The following is a 21366-nucleotide window of genomic DNA, read 5'->3' on the forward strand; positions in this document are numbered from 1 at the left end:
GAATAATTTTTTTTCATCAACATCCTTTGTCAGATACATCGGATAAAATTGAAAAAATCTAAGTATCGGAGTGAACAAATGCCTTATCAACATACATTGTCAGATATGTCAGATAAAATTGACAAAATTTAAGTATCAGAGTGATTAAATTCTATATCAACATCCTTTTCCCGAATACATAGTATAAAATTGACAAAATTTAAGTGTCAGAGTGAATAAATCCTTTTATCAACATCTTTTGTTAGATACTTCGAATAAAATATTTTTTTATCAACATCTTTTGTCAGATACGTCAAATACAATCATCCTTTTCCCGGATACATAGGATAAAATTGACAAAATTTAAGTGTCAGAGTGAATACATTTTTTTATCAACATCTTTTGCCAGACACATCGGAAAAAATTGACAAAATATAAGTGTCAGAGTGAATAAATGCTTTACCAACATCCTTTATCAGATATGTCAGATAAAATTGACGAAATCTAAGTATCGGAGTGATTAAATTCTGTATCGACATCCTTTTCTCGGCTACATAGGATAAAATTGACATAATCTATGTGTCAGAGTGAATAATTTTTTTTTCAACATCTTTTGTCAGATACATCGGATAAAATTGACAAAATCTAAGTACCAGAGTGAATAAATTCGTTTTCAACGTCTTTATCGGATACATCAGATAAAATTCATAAAATCCAAGTTCTATTTACTTTGACTTTACGCATCGTTACGTTGAATTTAGGCTATACTCATTATAGATTGCAGCACACCCGCTCAGACATACAGTCATAGTGAAAGAGATATGCAAAAAATTGGGTTAATTTAGGTTCACTTAGAGTGGCTCGCCACTCTAAGTAAACCTAGATTAACCCAACTTTTTACATATCTCTCTCACTAGGATAGAGAATTTAATCACTCTGTTACTTAGATTTTGAAAATTTTATCCGACATATCCAATAAAGGATGTTGATAAAGCATTTATTCACTCTGACACTTAGATTTTGTCAATTTTATCCGAAGTATCTGGCAAAAGATGTTGATAAAAAAATTTATTCACTCTGACACTTAGATTTTGTCAATTTTATTCTATGTATCTGGGAAAAGGAAGAATTTATTCGATGTATCTGACAAAAGATGTTGATAAAAAAAAAATTTTATTCGATGAATCTGACAAAAGATGTTGATAAAAAAAAATTTATTCACTCCGACACTTAGATTTTGTCAATTTTATCATAAGTATCCGGGAAAAGGATATTAATATAGAATTTAATCACGCTGATACTTAGATTTCGTCGATTTTATCCAACATATCTGACAATGGATATTGATAAAGCATTTATTCACTCTAATACTTAGATTGTGTCAATTTTATCCGATGTAACTGACAAAGGATGTTGATGAAACAAAAATATTATTCACTCTGACAATTAGATTGTGTTAGTTTTATCAGATGTATCTGGCAAAGGATGTTGATAAAAAAAAGTTATTCACTCTAACACTTACATTTTGTCAATTTTATCCTATATATCCTAGAAAAGGATGTTGATATAGAATTTAATCACTCTGATACTTAAATTTTGTCAATTTTATCCGACATATCTGATAAAGGATGTTGATAAAGCATTTATTCATTCTGATATTTAGCTTTTGTCAATTATATTCGATGTATCTGACAGAGGACAATGATAAGAAAAACATTTATTCACTCTGACACTTAGACTTTGTCAATTTAACCGATGCATCTGGCAAAGGATGTTGATAAAAAATTTATTCACTCTAACGCTTAGATTTTGTCAATTTTATCTTCTGAATCCGGGAAAAGGATGTTGATATTGAATTTAATCACTCTGATACTTATATCTTGTCAAATTTATCCGACATGTCCAATAAAGAATGTTGATAAAGCATTTCTTCACTCTGATATATAGATTTTTTCAATTTTATTCGATGTATAGGACAAAGGATGCTGATAAAAAAAAAATTATTCACTCTGACACTTAGGTTTTGTCAATTTTATCCGATGTATCTGGCAAAAGATGTTGATAAAACAATTATTGATTCTAATACTTAGATTTGGTCAATTTTATTCTATGAATCCGAGAAAAGGATGTTGATATAGAATTTAATCACTCTGATACTTAGATTATGTCAATTGTATCCGACATAGGATGTTGATAAAGCATTTATTCAATCTGATACTTAGATTTTGTCAATTTTATCCGATGTATCTGACAAAGTATGTTGATAAAAAAAATATTCACTCTGACACTTAGATTTTGTCAATTTTATCCAATGTATGTGACAAAAGATGTTGTTGATCAAAAAAATAATTTTCACTCTAACACTTAGATTTTTTCAATTTTATCCTATGTATACAAGAAATGGATGCTGATATAGAATTTATTCACTCTAACATTTATATTTTGTCAATCTTATCCGGAGTATCCGACAAAGTATGCTGATAAAGCATTTATTCACTCTGATACCTAGATTTTATCAATTTTATCCTATGTAGTCGAGACAAGGATGATAATATAGAATTTAGTCACTCTGATATTTAGATTTTGTCAATTTTATCCGACATATCCGAGAAAGGATGTTGATAAAGCATTTATTAACACTGATACGCAGATTTTGTCAATTTTATACGACGTATCTGATAAAGGATGTTGATAAAAAAATTATTCACTCTGACACTTAGAATTTGTAAATTTTATCCGATGCATCTGACAAAAGATGTTGATAAAAAAATTATTCGCTCTAACACTTAGATTTTGTCAATTCTATTCTATGTATCCGAGAAATGGATGTTGATATAGAATTTAATCACTCTGATACCTCGATTTTGTCAATTTTATCCGATATTTCCGACAAAGGATGTTGACAAAGCATTTAGTCACTTTGATACTTGGATTTTGTCAATTATATCCGATGTATCTGACAAAAGATGCTAATAAACAAAATTTATTCACTCTGATACTTAGATTTTGTCAATTTTATCTGATGTATCTGACAAAGGATGTTGATAAAAAATGTATTCACTCTGACACTTACATTTTGTCAATTTTATCCTATATATCCGGTAAAAGGATGTTGATATAGAATTTGATCACTCTGATACTTAGATTTTGTCTATTTTATCCGACATATCAGACAATGGATGTTGATAAAGCATTTATTCACTCTGATACTTAGATTTTGTCAATTTTATCCGATGTCTCTGACAAAAGATGTTGAAAAAAAAATTCATTCACTCTGACACTTAGATTTTGTCAATTTTATCCTAGGTATCCGAGAAAAGGATGTTGATATAGAATTTAATCACGCTGATACTTAGATGTTGTCAATTTTATCCTATGTATTCGAGAAATGGATGTTGATATAGAACTTAATCACTCTGATACTTAGATTTTGTCGATTTTATCCGACATATCCGACAATGGATGTTGATAAAAAATTTATTCACTCTGATATATAGATTTTGTCAATTTTATCCGATGTATCTGACACTTAGATTTTGTCAATTTCATCCGATGTATGTGACAAAAGATGCTGATAAAAAATATTTATTTATTCTAATACTTTGATTTTGTCAATTTATCCTAGGTATCCGAGAAAAGGTTGTTGATATAGAATTTAATCACTCTGATACTTAAATTTTGTCAATTTTATTCTACGTATTCGAGAAATGGATGTTGATGTAGAATTTATTCACTCTGACACTTAGATTTTGTTAATTTCATCCGATGTATCTAACAAAGGATGTTGATAAAAAAATTTATTCACTCTGGCTCTTAGATTTTGTCAATTTTATCCTATGTATCCGAGAAATGGATTTTGATATAGAATTTAATCACTCTGATACTTAGATTTTGGCAATTTTATCCGACATATCCGATAAATGATTTTGATAAACCATTTATTCACTCTAATACTTAGATTTTGTCAATTTTATCCGATGTATCTGACAAAAGATGTTGATAAAAAATTTTTATCTCACAAAAGATGTTGATAAAGAATTTATTCACTCTGATACTTAGAATTTCTCAATTTTATCCGACGTATCCGACAAAGGGATGATGATAAAGAATTTATTCATCCTAATACATAGATTTTGTCAATGTTAACCAACATACCCAACAAATGATATCAAAAAAGAATGTGATTTTGTCAATTTCATCCCAGGTATCCGAGAAAAGGATTTTGATATAGAATTTAATCACTCTGATAGTTAGATTTTGTAAATTTTATACTATGTATCGGAGAAATGGATGTTGATATAGAATTTATTCACTCTGACACTTAGATTTTGTAAATTTTATCCTAGGTATCCGAGAAAAGGATGTTGATATAGAATTTAATCACTCTGATACTTAGATTCTGTCAATTTTATCCTATGTATCCGAGAAATGGATGTTGATATATAATTTATTCACTCTGACACTTAGATTTTGTCCATTTCATGTGATATATCTGACAAAGGATGTTAATAAAAAATTTTTTTTCAGAAAATTGAAGATTTTTTCAATTTTATCCTATGTATCCGAGAAAAGGATGTTAATATAGAATTTAATCACTCTGATACTTAGATTTTATCAATATTATCTGAAATATAAAATAAATGATGTTTATAAACCAATTATTCACTCTGATACTTATATTTTGTCAATTTTATCCGATGTATCTGACAAAAGATGTTCATAAAAAAATTTCTATCTGACAAAAGATGTTAATATAGAATTTATTCACTCTGATACTTAGATTTTGTCAATTTTATCCTATGTATCCGAGAAATGGATGTAATATAGAATTTATTCACTCTCACACTTAGATTTTGTCGATTTATTCCGATATATCTGACAAAGGATGTTGATAAAAAATTTATTCACACAAAATCTAAATGTCAGATTTTGTCTATTTTATCCTAGGTATCCGAGAAAAGGATGTTGATATAGAATTTAATCACTCTGATACTTATATTTTGTCAATTTTATCCGACATATCCGATAGAGGATGTTGATAAACCATTTATTCACTCTGCTACTTGGGTTTTGTCATTTTTATCTGATATATCTGACAAAAGATGTTGATAAAAAATTTCTATTTGACAAAAGATGTTGATGTAGAATTTATTCACTCTGATACTTAGAATTTCTCAATTTTATCCAACGTATCCGACAAAGGGATGATGATAAAGAATTTATTCATCCTAATACATAGATTTTGTCAATGTTAACCAACATACCCAACAAATGATATCAAAAAAGAATGTTGATGAAGAGTTTTTTCACTTTGATACTTAGATTTTGTCAATGTTATCCAACACATCCGGCAAAGGATGTTGATATAGAATTGATTCAATCTGATACTTAGGTTCTGATAATGTTAACCTACATATTCGGCAATGGATGTTGATAAAGAATCTATTCGCTCTGATACCAAGATTTATATCAATTTTATCCTGTCCTAACAGACAAAAGGTGCTGATAGAGAATTTATTCATTCTGATACTTAGATTTTCTCCATGTTAACCTATCTATCCGACATATGATGTATGCAAATTCCTTTTCTTACATACCCGATGTTTTAATAGACATTCTAAACGTTTGATATGCTAGCATACTCTAAAAATAATGAACACATAACGATGTAATGCCTAATATATTTTTAATGAAATAATGTGATGTAGGATATTAATACAAAAAATATATTTTTATGCATTATTAATATCAATGAACAACTTTGGACATTTTGAATTGGTTTCATAAAATAGTTCAACATGTTCTCTCTTCATTTTGTAGCTGTTGTCTTCTCTTAGTTCGTAATCAGTAGAATAATCATTATTCCAGTTTGAGTCATACACAATTTTTAACAATGATGGTAGTGACGTTTGCTGAAACTTTGTTTTTCATCAATTCATCTTTATATTCCTTAGTAATATTTTTTACCAATGCCCTTTTTATTTTTCCGGCAATTTCACTGTCTATTACAGCATTATTTTACACAGGTAACAGTTCCGGCACGTAGAAAATATATGGTCTATGATATTAGCAGAAGAGTAGACCTGTCTTGTTTTGACCTTCTGTTGAATGCTAATACGCGAAAGCTGACAATAGGATGTATCAGCAGGTAATGTGTTACCAGCAACAGTAGCAAGGAGTTGTCCTCTATCCTGGACGACTATTTTTATGTTTGCATTCTCTTAGAGTGTAATCATCTCCGGAGATCTCAATCTCGCATATCCACCATCATAAGAGTTGAATTTTTTTGGTACTCCAAAGAAATTTAATTCCTTACTGTCATGACATTGCACGCATACGCTTCCGATAGTGCTACCACTTATACTTATTTCATAGTTTAAATACTTCTCCTTGTAAGCATTCAATGCCACAATAACACTATCATATGAACACACTTTCTTAAAATTCTTCATCTTCACTTTTTTAAAGATATGAAATATGGGTTTATCGTTCCACTGCGTAAGAAGTACTGATTTAATATATGCAATAAACTAGATAGTGTCGATAACCGGCCATAGCGTACTAGTGGGAAATTCACATTGTGTCTCTGAGCAAGCATAGAGTACGATTGGTATAGCCGTTAGCATATTTCATGTCATTTTAAGATATGTAAAAAAAAATTGCATAGTTTTGAAGTAAAAAAATAACTCAATTCAAAAAAAGTGCTACTACAAACATTATTTTTCTAATAGTAAAAGTCACGACTAACATTTCTATATCATTTTCATTTTGAATTTGGAAAATATTAAATGTGATTTTCTTATGTTTTAAGTATGTTTCATGTCATTCTAATAGATGTAAAACAAAATTCAAAAAAACTTTAAAAAAAGTATAAAAAATGGGGAGAGGGGGCAAAAAAGTTGGGGGAGGTGGGGAGGAGGCTCCTTGGAGGTTGGGGGTATGGGGAGGCTTCTGAGGTTGAGGTTATTGGTGGTTAGGGTCAATTGTGCTTACGGTCCTTGATGGTTCATGCTCATTATCACCCCATTATTTGATTTCCAAGGGTTTCTAAGGATTGTTCTGAATTTCTTTATTAAAATTATTTTCTTGGCATTTACATTTCTATTAGTATCAACTTTTTAGTATACTATAATTTTCAAGTATATTTTATATTTACCACACTGTTCAAACGGTACTTGTGTATTATACAGAACACATTGGAGAAGTAAAGCTAGGTCAACTCAAAAGGTCATCTTCTCATCGTTAATCGTTTCCGTAGAATGATGCTATTCCAAATTTATAATATTTTCCCTGAGTTAACAAGCCCTTCGGGCTTACCATAACTGGTAATTAGTTTAACCCTTTTTTAGCATCTTCATACTATCCAATCACCAATTAAGATCATTCTCATCCCTATTATTCAATCACCAATTAAGATCATTCATACAGTCCAATTTGCAAATGCTATACCTTTTTTTGCAAATTGAGTTAGTTTACACAAATGTTATAACTTTCAACCTAAAGTAATTATGACATTAGCCTTCCAATTCTTTAAATACCAGCAACGCATTCCTAAGCAAATCAAAAATTTTTTGATATCTAAACACCATATGCCATCAATTCTGGACAAGATGCAAGGTACTTTCAGGCTAGATGTTATTACTATTTGACGAAGTTTAATTTGGCTGTTGAACCTAGAAGTAATTACCCTTTTCAAAAACATTAGTTGTTCTATTAATGATCCCGTGAAACTACACACGGTGTTCTATTAATGATCCCGTGAAACTACACACGGATTCTTGAACAATTCCTTATATATCTCTGTTTGGATCAGAAAATGCGTGTTGGTACTGAAACCCGTCTGGTAGGGTATGCACCGTCTGTAGTAATAGGTGACTGTCCATGGTAAGGTGTGTAGGTGTGAAACTGCACACATATCCATGCCTCAGGCGTAAGTTTCCTTGTACAGTTGATATTGCGTACATGCACACTACTCTAATGGTGCCACTGTTTAATTTGAAATAAGGTGAAATTTAGACTATAACCGAAAATCGTTAAAATCCTGAGATGTAGATGACGAACAGTCATTAGTAGGTTGTAACTACAGTACAACTACCAGTAGGCCTATATTGCGGCATAATTAGCATAATAACTTTAAAAACCAGATTGATTAAGGGAAACATTATATTCTAAATTCTTCTCGAAACTCATGAGATTAAGCACTAAGGTACTAAGGAGCCATCTTTCAAGTTTTCTGCAGAAAAGTCAATACAAAAACAACTAGTGAATGCACGAAATATGGATAAAGAAAAAACGACAAAAAAGTAGAACTTACGGCTTAAAACAATTGTGGCAATGTGAAGAATATTTTTTTGGTTGCAAGACCGAAGCATAGGGTTTTTCGACAACCAATATCTCTCCTATCGAAATTTCTTTTGATGCAATAGCATAACGACCTTCATCGGGTGAAACTTTAATATTAACAGACTTTGATGCAGATTCATACAAGCTGTTACGACCGTTTGGAAGAGCAGGTAAAGGTGATTCTACTACAAAAGAAACGTAATTAGACACTTAGCGACTAAGGATCTAAAATATAATTTAGAGGAGATAGTTTAGACATAACTTAAAAATTCTTTCATTAATTTTTTTTTCGAAAAAGAGTTCAAGTCAGAGTAAAGAGCCGATTATTTTTTATTTCTTTCTCTTTTTTCTCAGCTACTTTGTATGGAAGGGGTGGCCGTAGAAGCTTAAGAGAGGAGCTAATTCGATTAGAATTAAAATTTATCCTCGCCTTATCCCCTCGCCTCAGCCTTCTTTCCTATCAAGCCTCTCAGGACCCCTTAAGAAATTTAATAGAGTTTTGAAATAACTAATTTGTTCAAAATAGTCGAAACGTTTATTAAATATGCCTCATAAGATAAAATGACCCCCACAGCTCTGGGCGAGTGCTGTGAATCATGCAAATTGCCAAATATGTACAGATTGGTTTTTATAGTAGAAAAGATGGTAATGTCTGATATTGGATGCCCTTTGGCTCAGAAATTTCAGGGACCGTTCTTTGGGCAAAAAGAACGATACATTTTGCTGGGGGAGGATGTTGTAGGGAGGGAAAAATGAAATATTGGTTTCCTCAAAAACTGGGCTCAACCAACAGCCAAAAACTCTTTGTCTGAACGATTTGAAACTTATAAAACCCTAAATACGTTCCTGGCCAAGAGGACTCTAATGTAAAAAAAAAAAAAATTTAAATTGGGCCTCCCAAAACGGGTTGTATTTTTTTCTGATGGTTTTAAACTTACATGCTTATTCTCTTGGTCCAAGTAGACCATAGCTATTAGACGTTGTGACTATTTTGAATAAAATAGCTTTTTAAGAATTATATCAATTATAAGGAGGGCATCAAAAGGGAAAGAGGGGGGGTGGGGGGGGGGCTGGTTGCACTCGGTTCCTGTTTTAACGTCCCTCTCAGTATGCCTTTAAAGTTTCAACTTAATACCCATAGCGTTTCCTTTTATATTGCTGTTTTACCCTTTTGACAACTCTCCTGCATATAGTGTGTTTTAACAAAAAACAAAAAAGGTAATACAGGTTAAACAAATTTTTTTTTAACTTAATACCCCCAACCATTTTAGAGACTCAGGATCAAACATGCCCCCTTTCCCCAATAAGCAACCTTATTTATAAACAATGGATAATTTATTTAGCTTATAACACTGACCCCAGGGGCTGTGAGAGGGTCAGGTCATCCCTGGAAGCACAGTTATTCAACTTTTCGACAATTTTGAACAAGATGGCTATTCCAAATTTTAAACAGACATATCTGAGGGGAGGTCAGTTATAAAGAGAATGAAAGGGGAACAAGCTGCCCTTATATCACTTTTCAACATCCCTCCACAACATGCCTTGAAAGTTTAAGATTATTACCTCAGCCATTTTATAGATAATGCAGATACGCCTTTTTGATAAATGGGATGCGCATAGTGTCTTCTGATTTAGTGTAGCATGGCCCTCAAAAGTCCCTGAAGTTTCATCTTAATCCTTAATACCGTTAGATTTTCCAAACATACACTGAATCAAACATTCCATCTTTTCCTAATGATAAATCCTGCAGGTAAAAAAGGACAAATTGTATAACTTACAATCTTTACACTGGCGGCTTTACTGGAAATTGCGTCCTCGGAAGCTTAGTTACTAGACTGACTTTTTTGAAAAAATTCACTTTTCCAAATTTTGATCAGTGTTGAGGGAAGGAACGTCTAAAAAGGGTAAAGAGAGGGCTGGTTACCCTCATATACCTCTTCAACACAAGCTAAAACTAACCCGAAATATTCAACTTAATACCCTCAGCAATTCCTTAGATATTGCTGATACGCCCTTTGACAACCAGCATGCACACAGTGGGTTTTGATAGTGTTAGGCAACCCTCTCAAAATCTTTTGACGATTATATTATCCCCATAGGCATAGTTATTTACCCTTCAGACTATTTTGAAGAAGACGGCTTTTCCCAAATATTGATGGACTTTTTTTGAGAGAGGATAGCTAAAGCATCATGGTAGGGGAGAGACAGCCCTCCAGCAACTTTTTCGAACCCCCCCCCCCTATTATGACCTGAATTTTTCAACTTAATAACCTCAGCCTTCCTTAAGATATTTCAGGTCCTCTTGTTTGAGAAACTGGATGCAAATGGTGCCATTTGATTTAGTTTAACATACCTCCCAACATTCTACAAAGTTTCGTCTTAATGCTGTTAGCCTTTTCGTATACACATAGAATCAGAAACTTCACCTTTTCCCAATGATAAATCCTGCAAGTAAACAATGGGCATATTAAAATTACAATTTACAATCATTGCCCAGGGTTCTGGGGGGCATTGCATTCCTGGAGGCATAGCTATTAAATTTTTTTTTTACTGGTGACAAAATAACAATTTCAAATTTCAGTCAGTATTAGAGCAGACAGGGTACCTAAGACGAGCGCGGAAGAGAGGGGGCCCGGTTGCTGTCCAATCCCTCTTCAACATCCGTTCAACATACCTTGAAAGTTTCACATAAATACCCTCAGGCCTTTTTGGAGACCCAGGATCAAACATAATCTCTTTTTACAATAAAAAACTTATATAATAACAGTGGGCAAATTTCATAACTAACAGCCCTAGCCAGTAGAGAGGGGTCATGAGGTCCCGTACGAACCACGTGGTTTATGGTTTTCTCACTGAGAATGAAAAAACAGAAATTTTCTCACTTGGAAAACCATGAATTTTGTCGCATTTATGGTTGTTTTCATGGATGGTTATGTGTGTTGTTCAATTTATTTGATGTTTTTCTCGGATGTCAACATCAAATTATGGATGTTTTATGGTTTTTGTCAGTGAGAATTTGAAAAACAGGAATTTTGTCACATTTATGTATGTTTTTATTGATTTTGTCAGTGAGAATTTGAAAAAACAGGAACTTTCTCACTGAGAAAACCATAAACCACGTGGTCATGTCAGCATTTTTAATGCTGAAGGGGCACCATATATGGGCATGGAATCCCCTGGGAAATTGATTGCATAATCGATGGAACACCTGTGCTGTCGACCTCAATTCACCTATTGTGAATCAATAATTCCCCTTAGAAACAACAAATTAATTTCCCCTTCTTGACAGATCAATCAATCAATGACATCATCTGTCAGACTTTAAAAATTTCCGCCTAGAAACATTTCTCCAGGAATAGATCCATATCATTAATGTCTTTGCCTCGGGAACAACTCCTTTGGTCGAACTCCAAAGGATATTAATAACCAAAGGTCATGGAAACAATTAGGCAAGAAACATCTTAGCGATGAATTGTTTTAGCGCGCGAGAAGGTTTCCTATTAATTTGAAATGCGTTAGCACAGAGATGCCAATAACAAAGGAACACGCTGAATTTACGTTTAGTGATTATTTGGGCGAAACCGTTTTAGACAGGTTATGGAACTATTTCGGCGAAACAGATAGAGACATTTTAAAAGAAGATTTTTGAAGAGATTTTGGAGGAGGTTTTGAGTGTGGTCGTTATAATACACAAGTTTCATTTGAACAGTGTTGTGAGGTCCTCTAACCCAACCCCAAAGGGTTCCGATCCTCCTACCCCAACCCCGAAGGAAGCCCCCGGTCCTCAAAGCCCCCCAAGCTCCCAAAGGGCCACCGGCGCCCCCAAAAGCCCACCCAGACCCCCAAAGGCCATCCCCAGGCCCCAAATGTCCCCCAGGCCCCCAACTGGCCCCCGGACCCCCAAAGGCCCTCCCTGTGCCCCAAAGGTCCTCCTCCGGTCCCCAAAGGCCCATCGAGCTCCCAAAGGGCCACCGGTGCCCCAAAGGCCATCCACCGGTCCCCCGGCGCCCCAAAGGCCCACCCAGACCCCCAAATGTCATCTCCGGACCCCAAAGCCCATCCCAGTCGTGGTTGGTTGTGGTTTACCTTGTCAAAGGTACAGTTTCATGATTTTTCAAAGTTCATTTTGAATTTCTTTCGTTGAAATGCAAGAGTTGGAATATTTCAGTAGCGTTCGGTTGTGGTTTACCTTGTCACAGTTACATTTTCTTGATTTTTCAAAGTTCATTCTGAATTTCGTTTGTTGAAATGAAAGAGTTGGAATATTTCAGTAGTGTTTGGTTGTGGTTTACCTTGTCACAGTTACATTTTCTTGATTTTTCAAAGTTAATTCTGAATTTCTTTCGTTGAAATGCAAGAGTTGGAATATTTCAGTAGTGTTTGGTCGTGGTTTACATTGTCACAGTTACATTTTCTTGATTTTTCAAAGTTCATTTTGAATTTCCTTTGTTGAAATGCAAGAGTTGGAATATTTCAGTAGCGTTCAGTTGTGGTTTACCTTGTCAAAGTTACATTTTCTTGATTTTTCAACGCTCATTTTGAATTTCCTTTGTTGAAATGCAAGAGTTGGAATATTTCAGTAGTGTTTGGTTGTGGTTTACCTTGTCACAGTTACATTTTCTTGATTTTTCAAAGATCATTTTGAATTTCCTTTGTTGAAATGCAAGAGTTGGACTATTTCAGTAGTGTTTGGTTGTGGTTTACCTTGTCACAGTTACATTTTCTTGATTTTTCAAAGTTCATTTTGAATTTCTTTCGTTGAAATGCAATAGTTGGAATATTTCAGTAGTGTTTTGTTGTAGTTTACCTTGTCACAGTTACCTTTTCTTGATTTTTCAAAGTTCATTTTGAATTTCCTTTGTTGAAATGCAAGAGTTGGACTATTTCAGTAGCGTTCGATTGTGGTTTACCTTGTCAAAGTTACATTTTCTTGATTTTTCAAACTTCATTTTGAATTTCCTTTGTTGAAATGCAAGAGTTGGAATATTTCAGTAGTGTTTGGTTGTGGTTTACCTTGTCACAGTTACATTTTCTTGATTTTTCAAAGTTCATTTGTATTTCTTTAATTGAAATGCAAGAGTTGGTATATTTCAGAAGTGTTTGGTTGTGGTTTACCTTGTCACAGTTAAATTTTCTTGGTTTTTCAAAGTTCATTTTGAATTTCTTTCGTTGAAAAGCAAGAGTTGGAATATTTCAGTAGTGTTTGGTCGTGGTTTACCTTGTCACAGTTACATTTTCTTGATTTTTCAAAGATCATTTTGAATTTATTTCGTTGAAATGCAAGAGTTGGACTATTTCTGTAGTGTTTGATTATGGTTTAACTTGTCACAGTTACATTTTCAAGATTTTTCAAAGCTCATTTTGAATTTCTTTCGTTGAAATGCAAGAGTTGGACTATTTCAGTAGTGTTTGGTTATGGTTTACCTTGTCACAGTTACATTTTCTTGATTTTTCAAAGTTGATTTTGAATTTCTTTCGTTGAAATGCAAGAGTTGGACTATTTCTGTAGTGTTTGCTTATGTTTTACCTTGTCACAGTTACATGTTCAAGATTTTTCAAATCTCATTTGAATTTCTTTCATTGAAATGCAAGAGTTGTAATATTTCAGTAGTTTTTGGTTGGGGTTTAACTTGTAAAAGTTTAAATTTCCTGATTTTTCAAAGCTCAGTTTGATTTTCTTTCATTGAAATGCAAGAGTTGGACTATTTCAATAGTGTTTGGTCGTGGTTTAACTTGTCACAGTTACATTATCATGATTTTTAAAATTTCATTTTGAATTTCTTTCTTTTATATGCAAGAGTTGGAATATTTCATTAGTGTTTTGTTATGGTTTACCTTGTCACAGTTACATTTTCTTGATTTTTCAAAGATCATTTCAAATTTCTTTCATTGAAATGAAAGAGTTGGAATATTTAAGTAGTGTTTGGTTATGGTTTACCTTGTCACAGTTACATTTTCGTGATTTTTCAAAGTTCATTTAGAATTTCTTTCGTTGAAATGAAAGAGTTGGAATATTTCAGTGGTGTTTGGTTTTGATTTACCTTGTCACAGTTAAATTTTCCTGATTTTTCAAAGTTCATTTTGAATTTCTTTCGTTGAAGTGCAAGAGTTGGAATATTTCAGTAGTGTTTGGTTGTGGTTTACCTTGTCACAGTTACATTCTCTTGATTTTTCTAAGTTGATTTTGAATTTCTTTCGTTGAAATTCAAGAGTTGGAATATTTCAGTAGTGGTTGGTTGTGGTTTACCTTGTCACAGGTACATTTTCTTGATTTTTCAAAGTTCATTTTGAATTTCTTTTGTTGAAATGCAAGAGTTGGAATATTTCAGCAGTGTTTGGTTGTGGTTTACCTTGTCACAGGTACATTTTCTTGATTTTTAAAAGTTCATTTGAATTTCTTTCTTTGAAATGCAAGAGTTGGAATATTTCAGTAGTGTTTGGTTGTGGTTTACCCTGTCACAGTTACATTTTCTTGATTTTTCAAAGTTCATTTTGAATTTCTTTCGTTGAAATGCAAGAGTTGGAATATTTCAGTAGTGTTCAGTTGTGGTTTAACTTGTCACAGTTACATTTTCTTGATTTTTCAAAGTTCATTTTGAATTTCTTTCGTTGAAATGCAAGAGTTGGAATATTTCAGTAGTGTTTGGTTGTGGTTTACCTTGTCACACTTACATTTTCTTGATTTTTCAAAGTTCATTTTGAATTTTATGTTGTATAAATGATTTTTTTTTTCATTTTCTTGATTGTTTGGCTTGGGTTGAAAGTTTCCATTAGTCATAAATTTGATTTTTTCAAAGTTCATTTGTTATTCTATCATTTGAAAATAACTTTATTGACTATTTAATTCGGGGGTTGTGGTTTTTTACCTTTTAACAGTTATATTTTCTTGAGTTTTCAAAGTTCATTTTGAATTTCTTTCATTAAAAAGCAAGAGTTAGACTATTTCAGTAGTGTTTGGTCGTGGTTTACCTTGTCACAGTTACATTTTCTTGATTTTTAAATGTTCATTTTGAATTTCTTTCTTTTTAATGAACGAGTTGGACTAGTTAAATTGAGTGTGGTCAAGGTTTACCTTTTCACAGTTAAATTTTCTTTATTTTTCAAAGATCTTTTCGAATTTATTTCGTTGAAAAGCAGGCGATAGACTATATCAGTGGTGTTTGGTTATGTTTTACATAGTCAATTTTGAATTTTATATATTTTTAAATGTTAATTTGAATTTCTTTCATTTAAATTCATGAGTTGGAATATTTGACCAGTGGTTGCTTATGGTTTACCTTGTCACAGTTATATTTTCATGATTTTTAAAATTTCATTTTGAATTGCTTTCCTTGAAAAGCAATACTTGGACTTTGTCAGTCGTGTTTGGTTATGTTTACCTTGTCAAAGGTTAATTTTCCTGATTTGTCAAAGTTCATTTCTAATTTCTTTCATTGTATTGCTAGAGTTGGAATATTTAAGTAGCGTTCGCTCGTGGTTTACCTTGTCAAAATAACATTTTAATGATTGTTCAAACTTAATTTTTTTTTTCTGTCCTTGATATTCAAGACTTGGAATATTTCAGTTGTGTTTGGTTGTTGTTTATCGTGTCACAGTTACATTTTCTTGATTTTTCAAAGTTCATTTTGAATTGCTTTCATTGAAATGCAAGAGTTGGAATATTTCAGTGGCGTTCGCTTTTGGTTTACCTTGTCAAAGTTGCATTTTCAGGATTTTTAAATGTTCATTTTTAATTGATGTCTTTGAAAAGGAATAGATGGAATATTTCAGTAGTGTATGTTCGTGGTTTACCTTGTCAAAGTTAAATTTTCTTGATTTTTCAAAGTTCATTTCGAATTTCTTTCATTGAAATGCAAGAGTTTGAATATTTCACTAGTGTTTGGTTTTGTTTTACCTTGTCACATTTACATTTTCTTGATTTTTCAAAGTTCATTTTGAATTTCTTTCATTGAAAAGCAAGAGTTGGAATATTTCAGTAGTGTTTGGTCGTGGTTTACCTTGTCACAGTTACATTTTCGTGATTTTTCAAAGTTCATTTTGAATTTCTTTCGTTGAAATGAAAGAGTTGGAATATTTCGTAAGTGTTTGCTTGTGGTTTACCTTGTCACAGTTAAATTTTCTTGATTTTTCAAAGTTCATTTTGAATTTCTTTCGTTGAAAAGCAAGAGTTGGAATATTTCAACAGTGTTTGCTTATGTTCTACCTTTTCACAGTTACATTTTCTTGATTTTTAAAAGTTCAATTGAATTTATTTCGTTGAAATGCAAGAGTTGGAATATTTCAGAAGTGTTTGGGGGTTTTTTACCGTTGACCATTTTATATTTCGTTTAAAATATTTTTTCTTATTGTAGTTCTATTGTTGTAAAGGTTGATTTTGAATATTTCAGTTTTGTTTGGTTGTGGGTTACCATGTCACAGTTATATTTTCTTTATTTTTCAAAGTTCATTTTGAATTTCTTTCGTTGAAATGCAAGAGTTGGAATATTTCAGCAGTGTTTGCCTATGGTTTAACTTTTCACATTTACATTTTCCTGTTTTTTCAAAGTTCATTTTGAATTTTTATCGTTTAAATTCAAGAGTTGGACTATTTAAGTAGTGTTTGGTGTTGTTTTAAATTTTCAATTTTAATTTTTAGTTATTTTTAATATTTCTGTTTTAATTTCTATCTTTTAAATGACATAGGTTGAACTTTTAAGTAGTTTTTGCTTGTGGTTTAGATTTTCAAAGTTACATTTTCAATATTTTTCAATGTTCATTTGAATTTCTTTCATTGAAATGCAAGAGTTGGAATATTTCCGAAGTGTTTGCTCGTGGTTTACCTTGTCACAGTTACATTTTCTTGATTTTTCTAAGTTCATTTTGAATTTCATTTGTTGAAAAGCGATAGTTGGAATATTTCAGAAGTGTGTTGCTGGGGTTTACCTTGCCACATTTAAATTTTCACTATTTCTCAATGTTCAATTAGAGTTTCTATCATTGTAAAGAAAGAGTTGGACTCTTTCATAAGTGTGTTGTTTTGGTTTAAATTGTCACAGTTAAAATTTAATGATTTTTAAAATATCATTTTGAATTTATTTAGTTGAAATTCACGAGTTTTACTATTTCAGTCGTTTTTGGTTATGGTTTAACTTTTCAAAGTTGCATTTTCTTTATTTTTAAAATTTCATTTTGAATATCTTTCTTTGTAAAAAAGGAGTTGTAATATTGCAGTAGTGTTTTCTTATTGTTTAACTTCTCACATTTACATTTCATTATTTTTATAATATAATTTCGATTTTATCTATTTGTATATCCAGAGTTGGAATATTTCATTTTTGTGTTGTTATGTATCACATTATCACATCTTCATTTTATTGATTTTTCAAAGATCATATTTATTTTCTTTCTTTGAAAAGCAAGAGTTTGACTATTTCAGAAGTGTTTGCTTATGATTTACATTGCCACATTTGTATTATCTTTATTTTTAAATGTTTATTTGAATTTCTTTCGTTGAAAATCAAGAATTGGAATATTTAAGTGGTGTTTGCTTATTGTTTACCTTGTCAAAGTTGTATTTTCTTGATTTTTCAAAAGTTCATTTGAATTTATTTCGTTGAAATACAAGAGTTGGAATATTTCAGTAGTGTTTGTTTGTGGTTTACACTGTCACAGCTACATTTTCTTGATTTTTCAAATTTCATTTAGAATTTCAATCGTTGAAATTCTAGAGTTGGAATATTTCAGTGGTGTTTGGTTATGGTTCACTTAATCACAGTTGCATTTTATTGATTTTCAAATTTATTTTAAATTTATTTCATTGAAATGCATGAGTTGGAATATTTCACTAGTGTTTGGTCCTGGTTTACCTTGCCACTTTTACACACATGTATACACATGTACACACATGTGCTTATCATGAGTGCTCATGATAAGTTAACCTAACCTTTTCAGGTGAGTATGGTTAGGTTAGACTAGATTAAGTTAGGTTAGATTAGGTTAGGTTAGGTTGCCATGTACGCTTCACTTAGGTTAGCTTAGGTTAGTAGAGACAGGCAAAAAGTTAGGTGTATGATTAGGTTAGTTTAGATTAGGTTAGGTTAGGTTAGGTTAGGTTAGGTTAGGTTAGGCTAGCCTACGTACAGCACATGTACGTAGGCTAACCTAGCCTAACCTAACTTAATCTAACCTAACTTAATCTAACCTAACCTAATCTAACCTAACCTAATAATACACCTAACTTTTTGCCTGTCTCTCACCTAACCTAAGCTAACCTAAGTGAAGCGTACATGTGCTAACCTAACCTAATCTAACCACACTTAATCTAGTCTAACCTAACCATACTCACCGGAAAAGGTTAGGATAACTTATCATGAGCACTCATGATAAGCACATGTGCGTAAATGTGTATACATGTGTGTAAATGTGGCAAGGTAAACCAGAACCAAACTCTAGTGAAATATTCCAACTCATGCATTTTAAGTAAAAAAATTCAAAATAAATTTGAAAATCAAGAAAATGTAACTTTGATAAAGTGAACCATAAACAAAGACAACTGAAATATTCAAACTCTTGCATTTAAAAGAATGAAATTCTATATGACCATTGAAAAATCAAGAAAATGTAGCTGTGACAAGGTAAACCATAACCAAATACAACTGAAATAGTCCAGCTCATGCATTACAACTAAATAAATTAAAATGAAATTTAAAAAATCAAGAAAATTAAACTGTGACAATTTAAACCATAACCAAACACTACTTGAATATTCCAACTCTTGCATTTAAAAGAAATAAATTAAAATGAAAATTTAAAAATAAAGATAAATCAAGTGTGACAATGTAAACCATATGCAAACCCGACCGACATATTCCACCTCGATCTTTTAAACGAAATAAATTAAAACTGAGCTTTTAAAAATCAAGAAAATTTAGATGTTATCATGTAAACCATAAACAAACAAAACTTAAATATTCCAACTCTTTCATATCAAAGAGATAAATTCTAAATTAAATTTTAAAAAACAAGAAATGTAACGGTGACAATGAAAACCCTAACCAAACACTACTGAAATATTCCAACTCTTGCATTTCAAAGACATAAATTCAAAATTATCTTTGAAAAATCAAGAAAATGGAACTGTGACACTGTAAACCATAAGCAAACACTACTGAAATAGTCCAACTCTTTAATTTCAACTAACGAAATTCAAAATGATCTTTGAAAAATCACGAAAATGTAACTGTGACAATGTACGCAATAACCAAACAATAGTAAAATATTCCATACTCTTGCATTTCAATGAAAGAAATTCAAAATAATATTTGAAAAATAAAAAATGTAACTGTGATAATGTAAACCACAAGAGAACACTACTGAAATATGAAATTCAATTTAACTTTGAAAAATCAAGAAAATTTAAATGTGGCAATGTAAAACAAAAGCAAACACTTCTGAAATATTCCAACTCTTGAATTAAAATTAAATAATTAAAAATTATATTTTGAAATTAAATAAATATTAAAATTTGCTATTTAAAAAAAAAGAAAAAAATAATTAACTATTAAATCTATTTCTATTCAAATAAATAAATTCAAAATGAAATTTTTAAAATCAAGGAAATGTAACATTGACAATGTAAAACACCACCAAACACTACTTAAATATTCCAGCTATTTCATTTCAACTATAGGAATTCAAAATAAACTTTGAAAAATCATTAAAATTTAACTGGGACAAGGTATAACAAAGACTATCTTACCTGAAATAGTACAACTCTTTCATTAAAACTAAATAAATACACATAGACAATGAAAAATTAAGAAAATATAACTGTGACATGGTAAACCAAAACCAAACACTACTGAAATATTCCAACTCTTTCATTTCAACTAAAGAAATTCAAAATGATATTTTAAAAATAAAGAAAATTTAAATGACAAGGTAAACCACAACCCAACCCGTCTGAAATATTCAAACCCTTGAATTTCAAATAATGAAATTAAAATTTAATATATAAAATAAATAACATTTAAATGTTACAATGTAAAACATAATAAAACACTCCTGAAAGATTCCAGCTCTATATTTTAAACGAAATAAAATAAAGAATTAACAATGAAAAATAAGTAAAATTTAAATTTGAAACGGAAAACCACAAACAAAAACTCGTGAAATAATACAACTCTTGAATTTCAACGAAAGAAATTAAAAATGAACTTTGAAAAATCCAAAAAATGTAAATTTGACCCTGTAAAAAACACAAAAACACTAGTTAAATATTACAACTCTAAAAATTCAAATAAATAAACTAAAAATTAAAATTGAAAATTCAAGACAAAGTAACTGTGACAAGGTAAACCAAAACCAAGCTCTACTGAAATATACCAACTCTTTCTTTTCAATGAAAGAAATAAAAAATTAACATTGAAAAATAAAGAAAATGTAACAGTTACACGCTAAACCACGATCATACAATACAGAAATATTCCATCTCTTGCATTTAAAAGAAAGAAATTCAAAATGAACTATAAAAAATCAAGAAAATGTAACTGTGACAAGGTAAACAATAACCACACACTACTGAAATATTCTAACTCTTGCATTTCAAAGAAAGCAATTCAAAATTAACATTTAAAAAATAAAGAAACTGTCACTGTGACAAGTTAAACCACAACCAAACTCTACCGAAATATTCCAAGTATTGCTTTTAAGTGAAAGAAATTCAAAATTAACTTTTAAAAATCTTGAAAATGTAACTGTGACAAAATATACCAGAACCAAACACTACTGAAATATTGCAACTCTTGCAATTCAACGAAAGAAATTCAAAATAAACTTTGAAAAATCAGGAAAATGTAACTGTGACATGGTAAACCAAAACCAAACACAACTGAAATATTCTAACTCTTGATTTTCAACGAAAGAAATTCTAAATGGACTTTGAAAAATCAAGAAGATGTAACCGTGACAATGTAAAACATAACAAAACACTCCTTAAATATTTAAACTCTTGCATTTCAAATAAATAAATTCAAATTAACTTTGAAAAATAAAGAAAATTTAACT

The 21366-nt window shown here is 31.2% G+C and overlaps 1 protein-coding gene across 2 annotated transcripts in view; it reads right to left on the reverse strand.

Moving 5' to 3' along the window:
• Smyd4-3 (SET and MYND domain containing, class 4, member 3) overlaps positions 1-21366 on the reverse strand; it is a 90818-nt gene that overhangs the window by 63392 nt on the left and 6060 nt on the right. Inside the window, exon 3 of one of the 2 annotated variants that reach the window (XM_089097721.1) lies at positions 8294-8504. In XM_089097721.1, the coding sequence (XP_088953847.1) occupies positions 8294-8504 (211 nt within the window). Of the gene's footprint in view, positions 1-8293; positions 8508-21366 lie in introns of both variants that reach the window. The other variant, XM_089097722.1, reaches the window with a different exon arrangement.

The sequence above is a fragment of the Artemia sp. Qi Xiang Cuo genome, chromosome 12 (assembly GCF_049724085.1).
Source record: "Artemia sp. Qi Xiang Cuo chromosome 12, ASM4972408v1, whole genome shotgun sequence".
NCBI lineage: Eukaryota > Metazoa > Arthropoda > Branchiopoda > Anostraca > Artemiidae > Artemia > Artemia sp. Qi Xiang Cuo.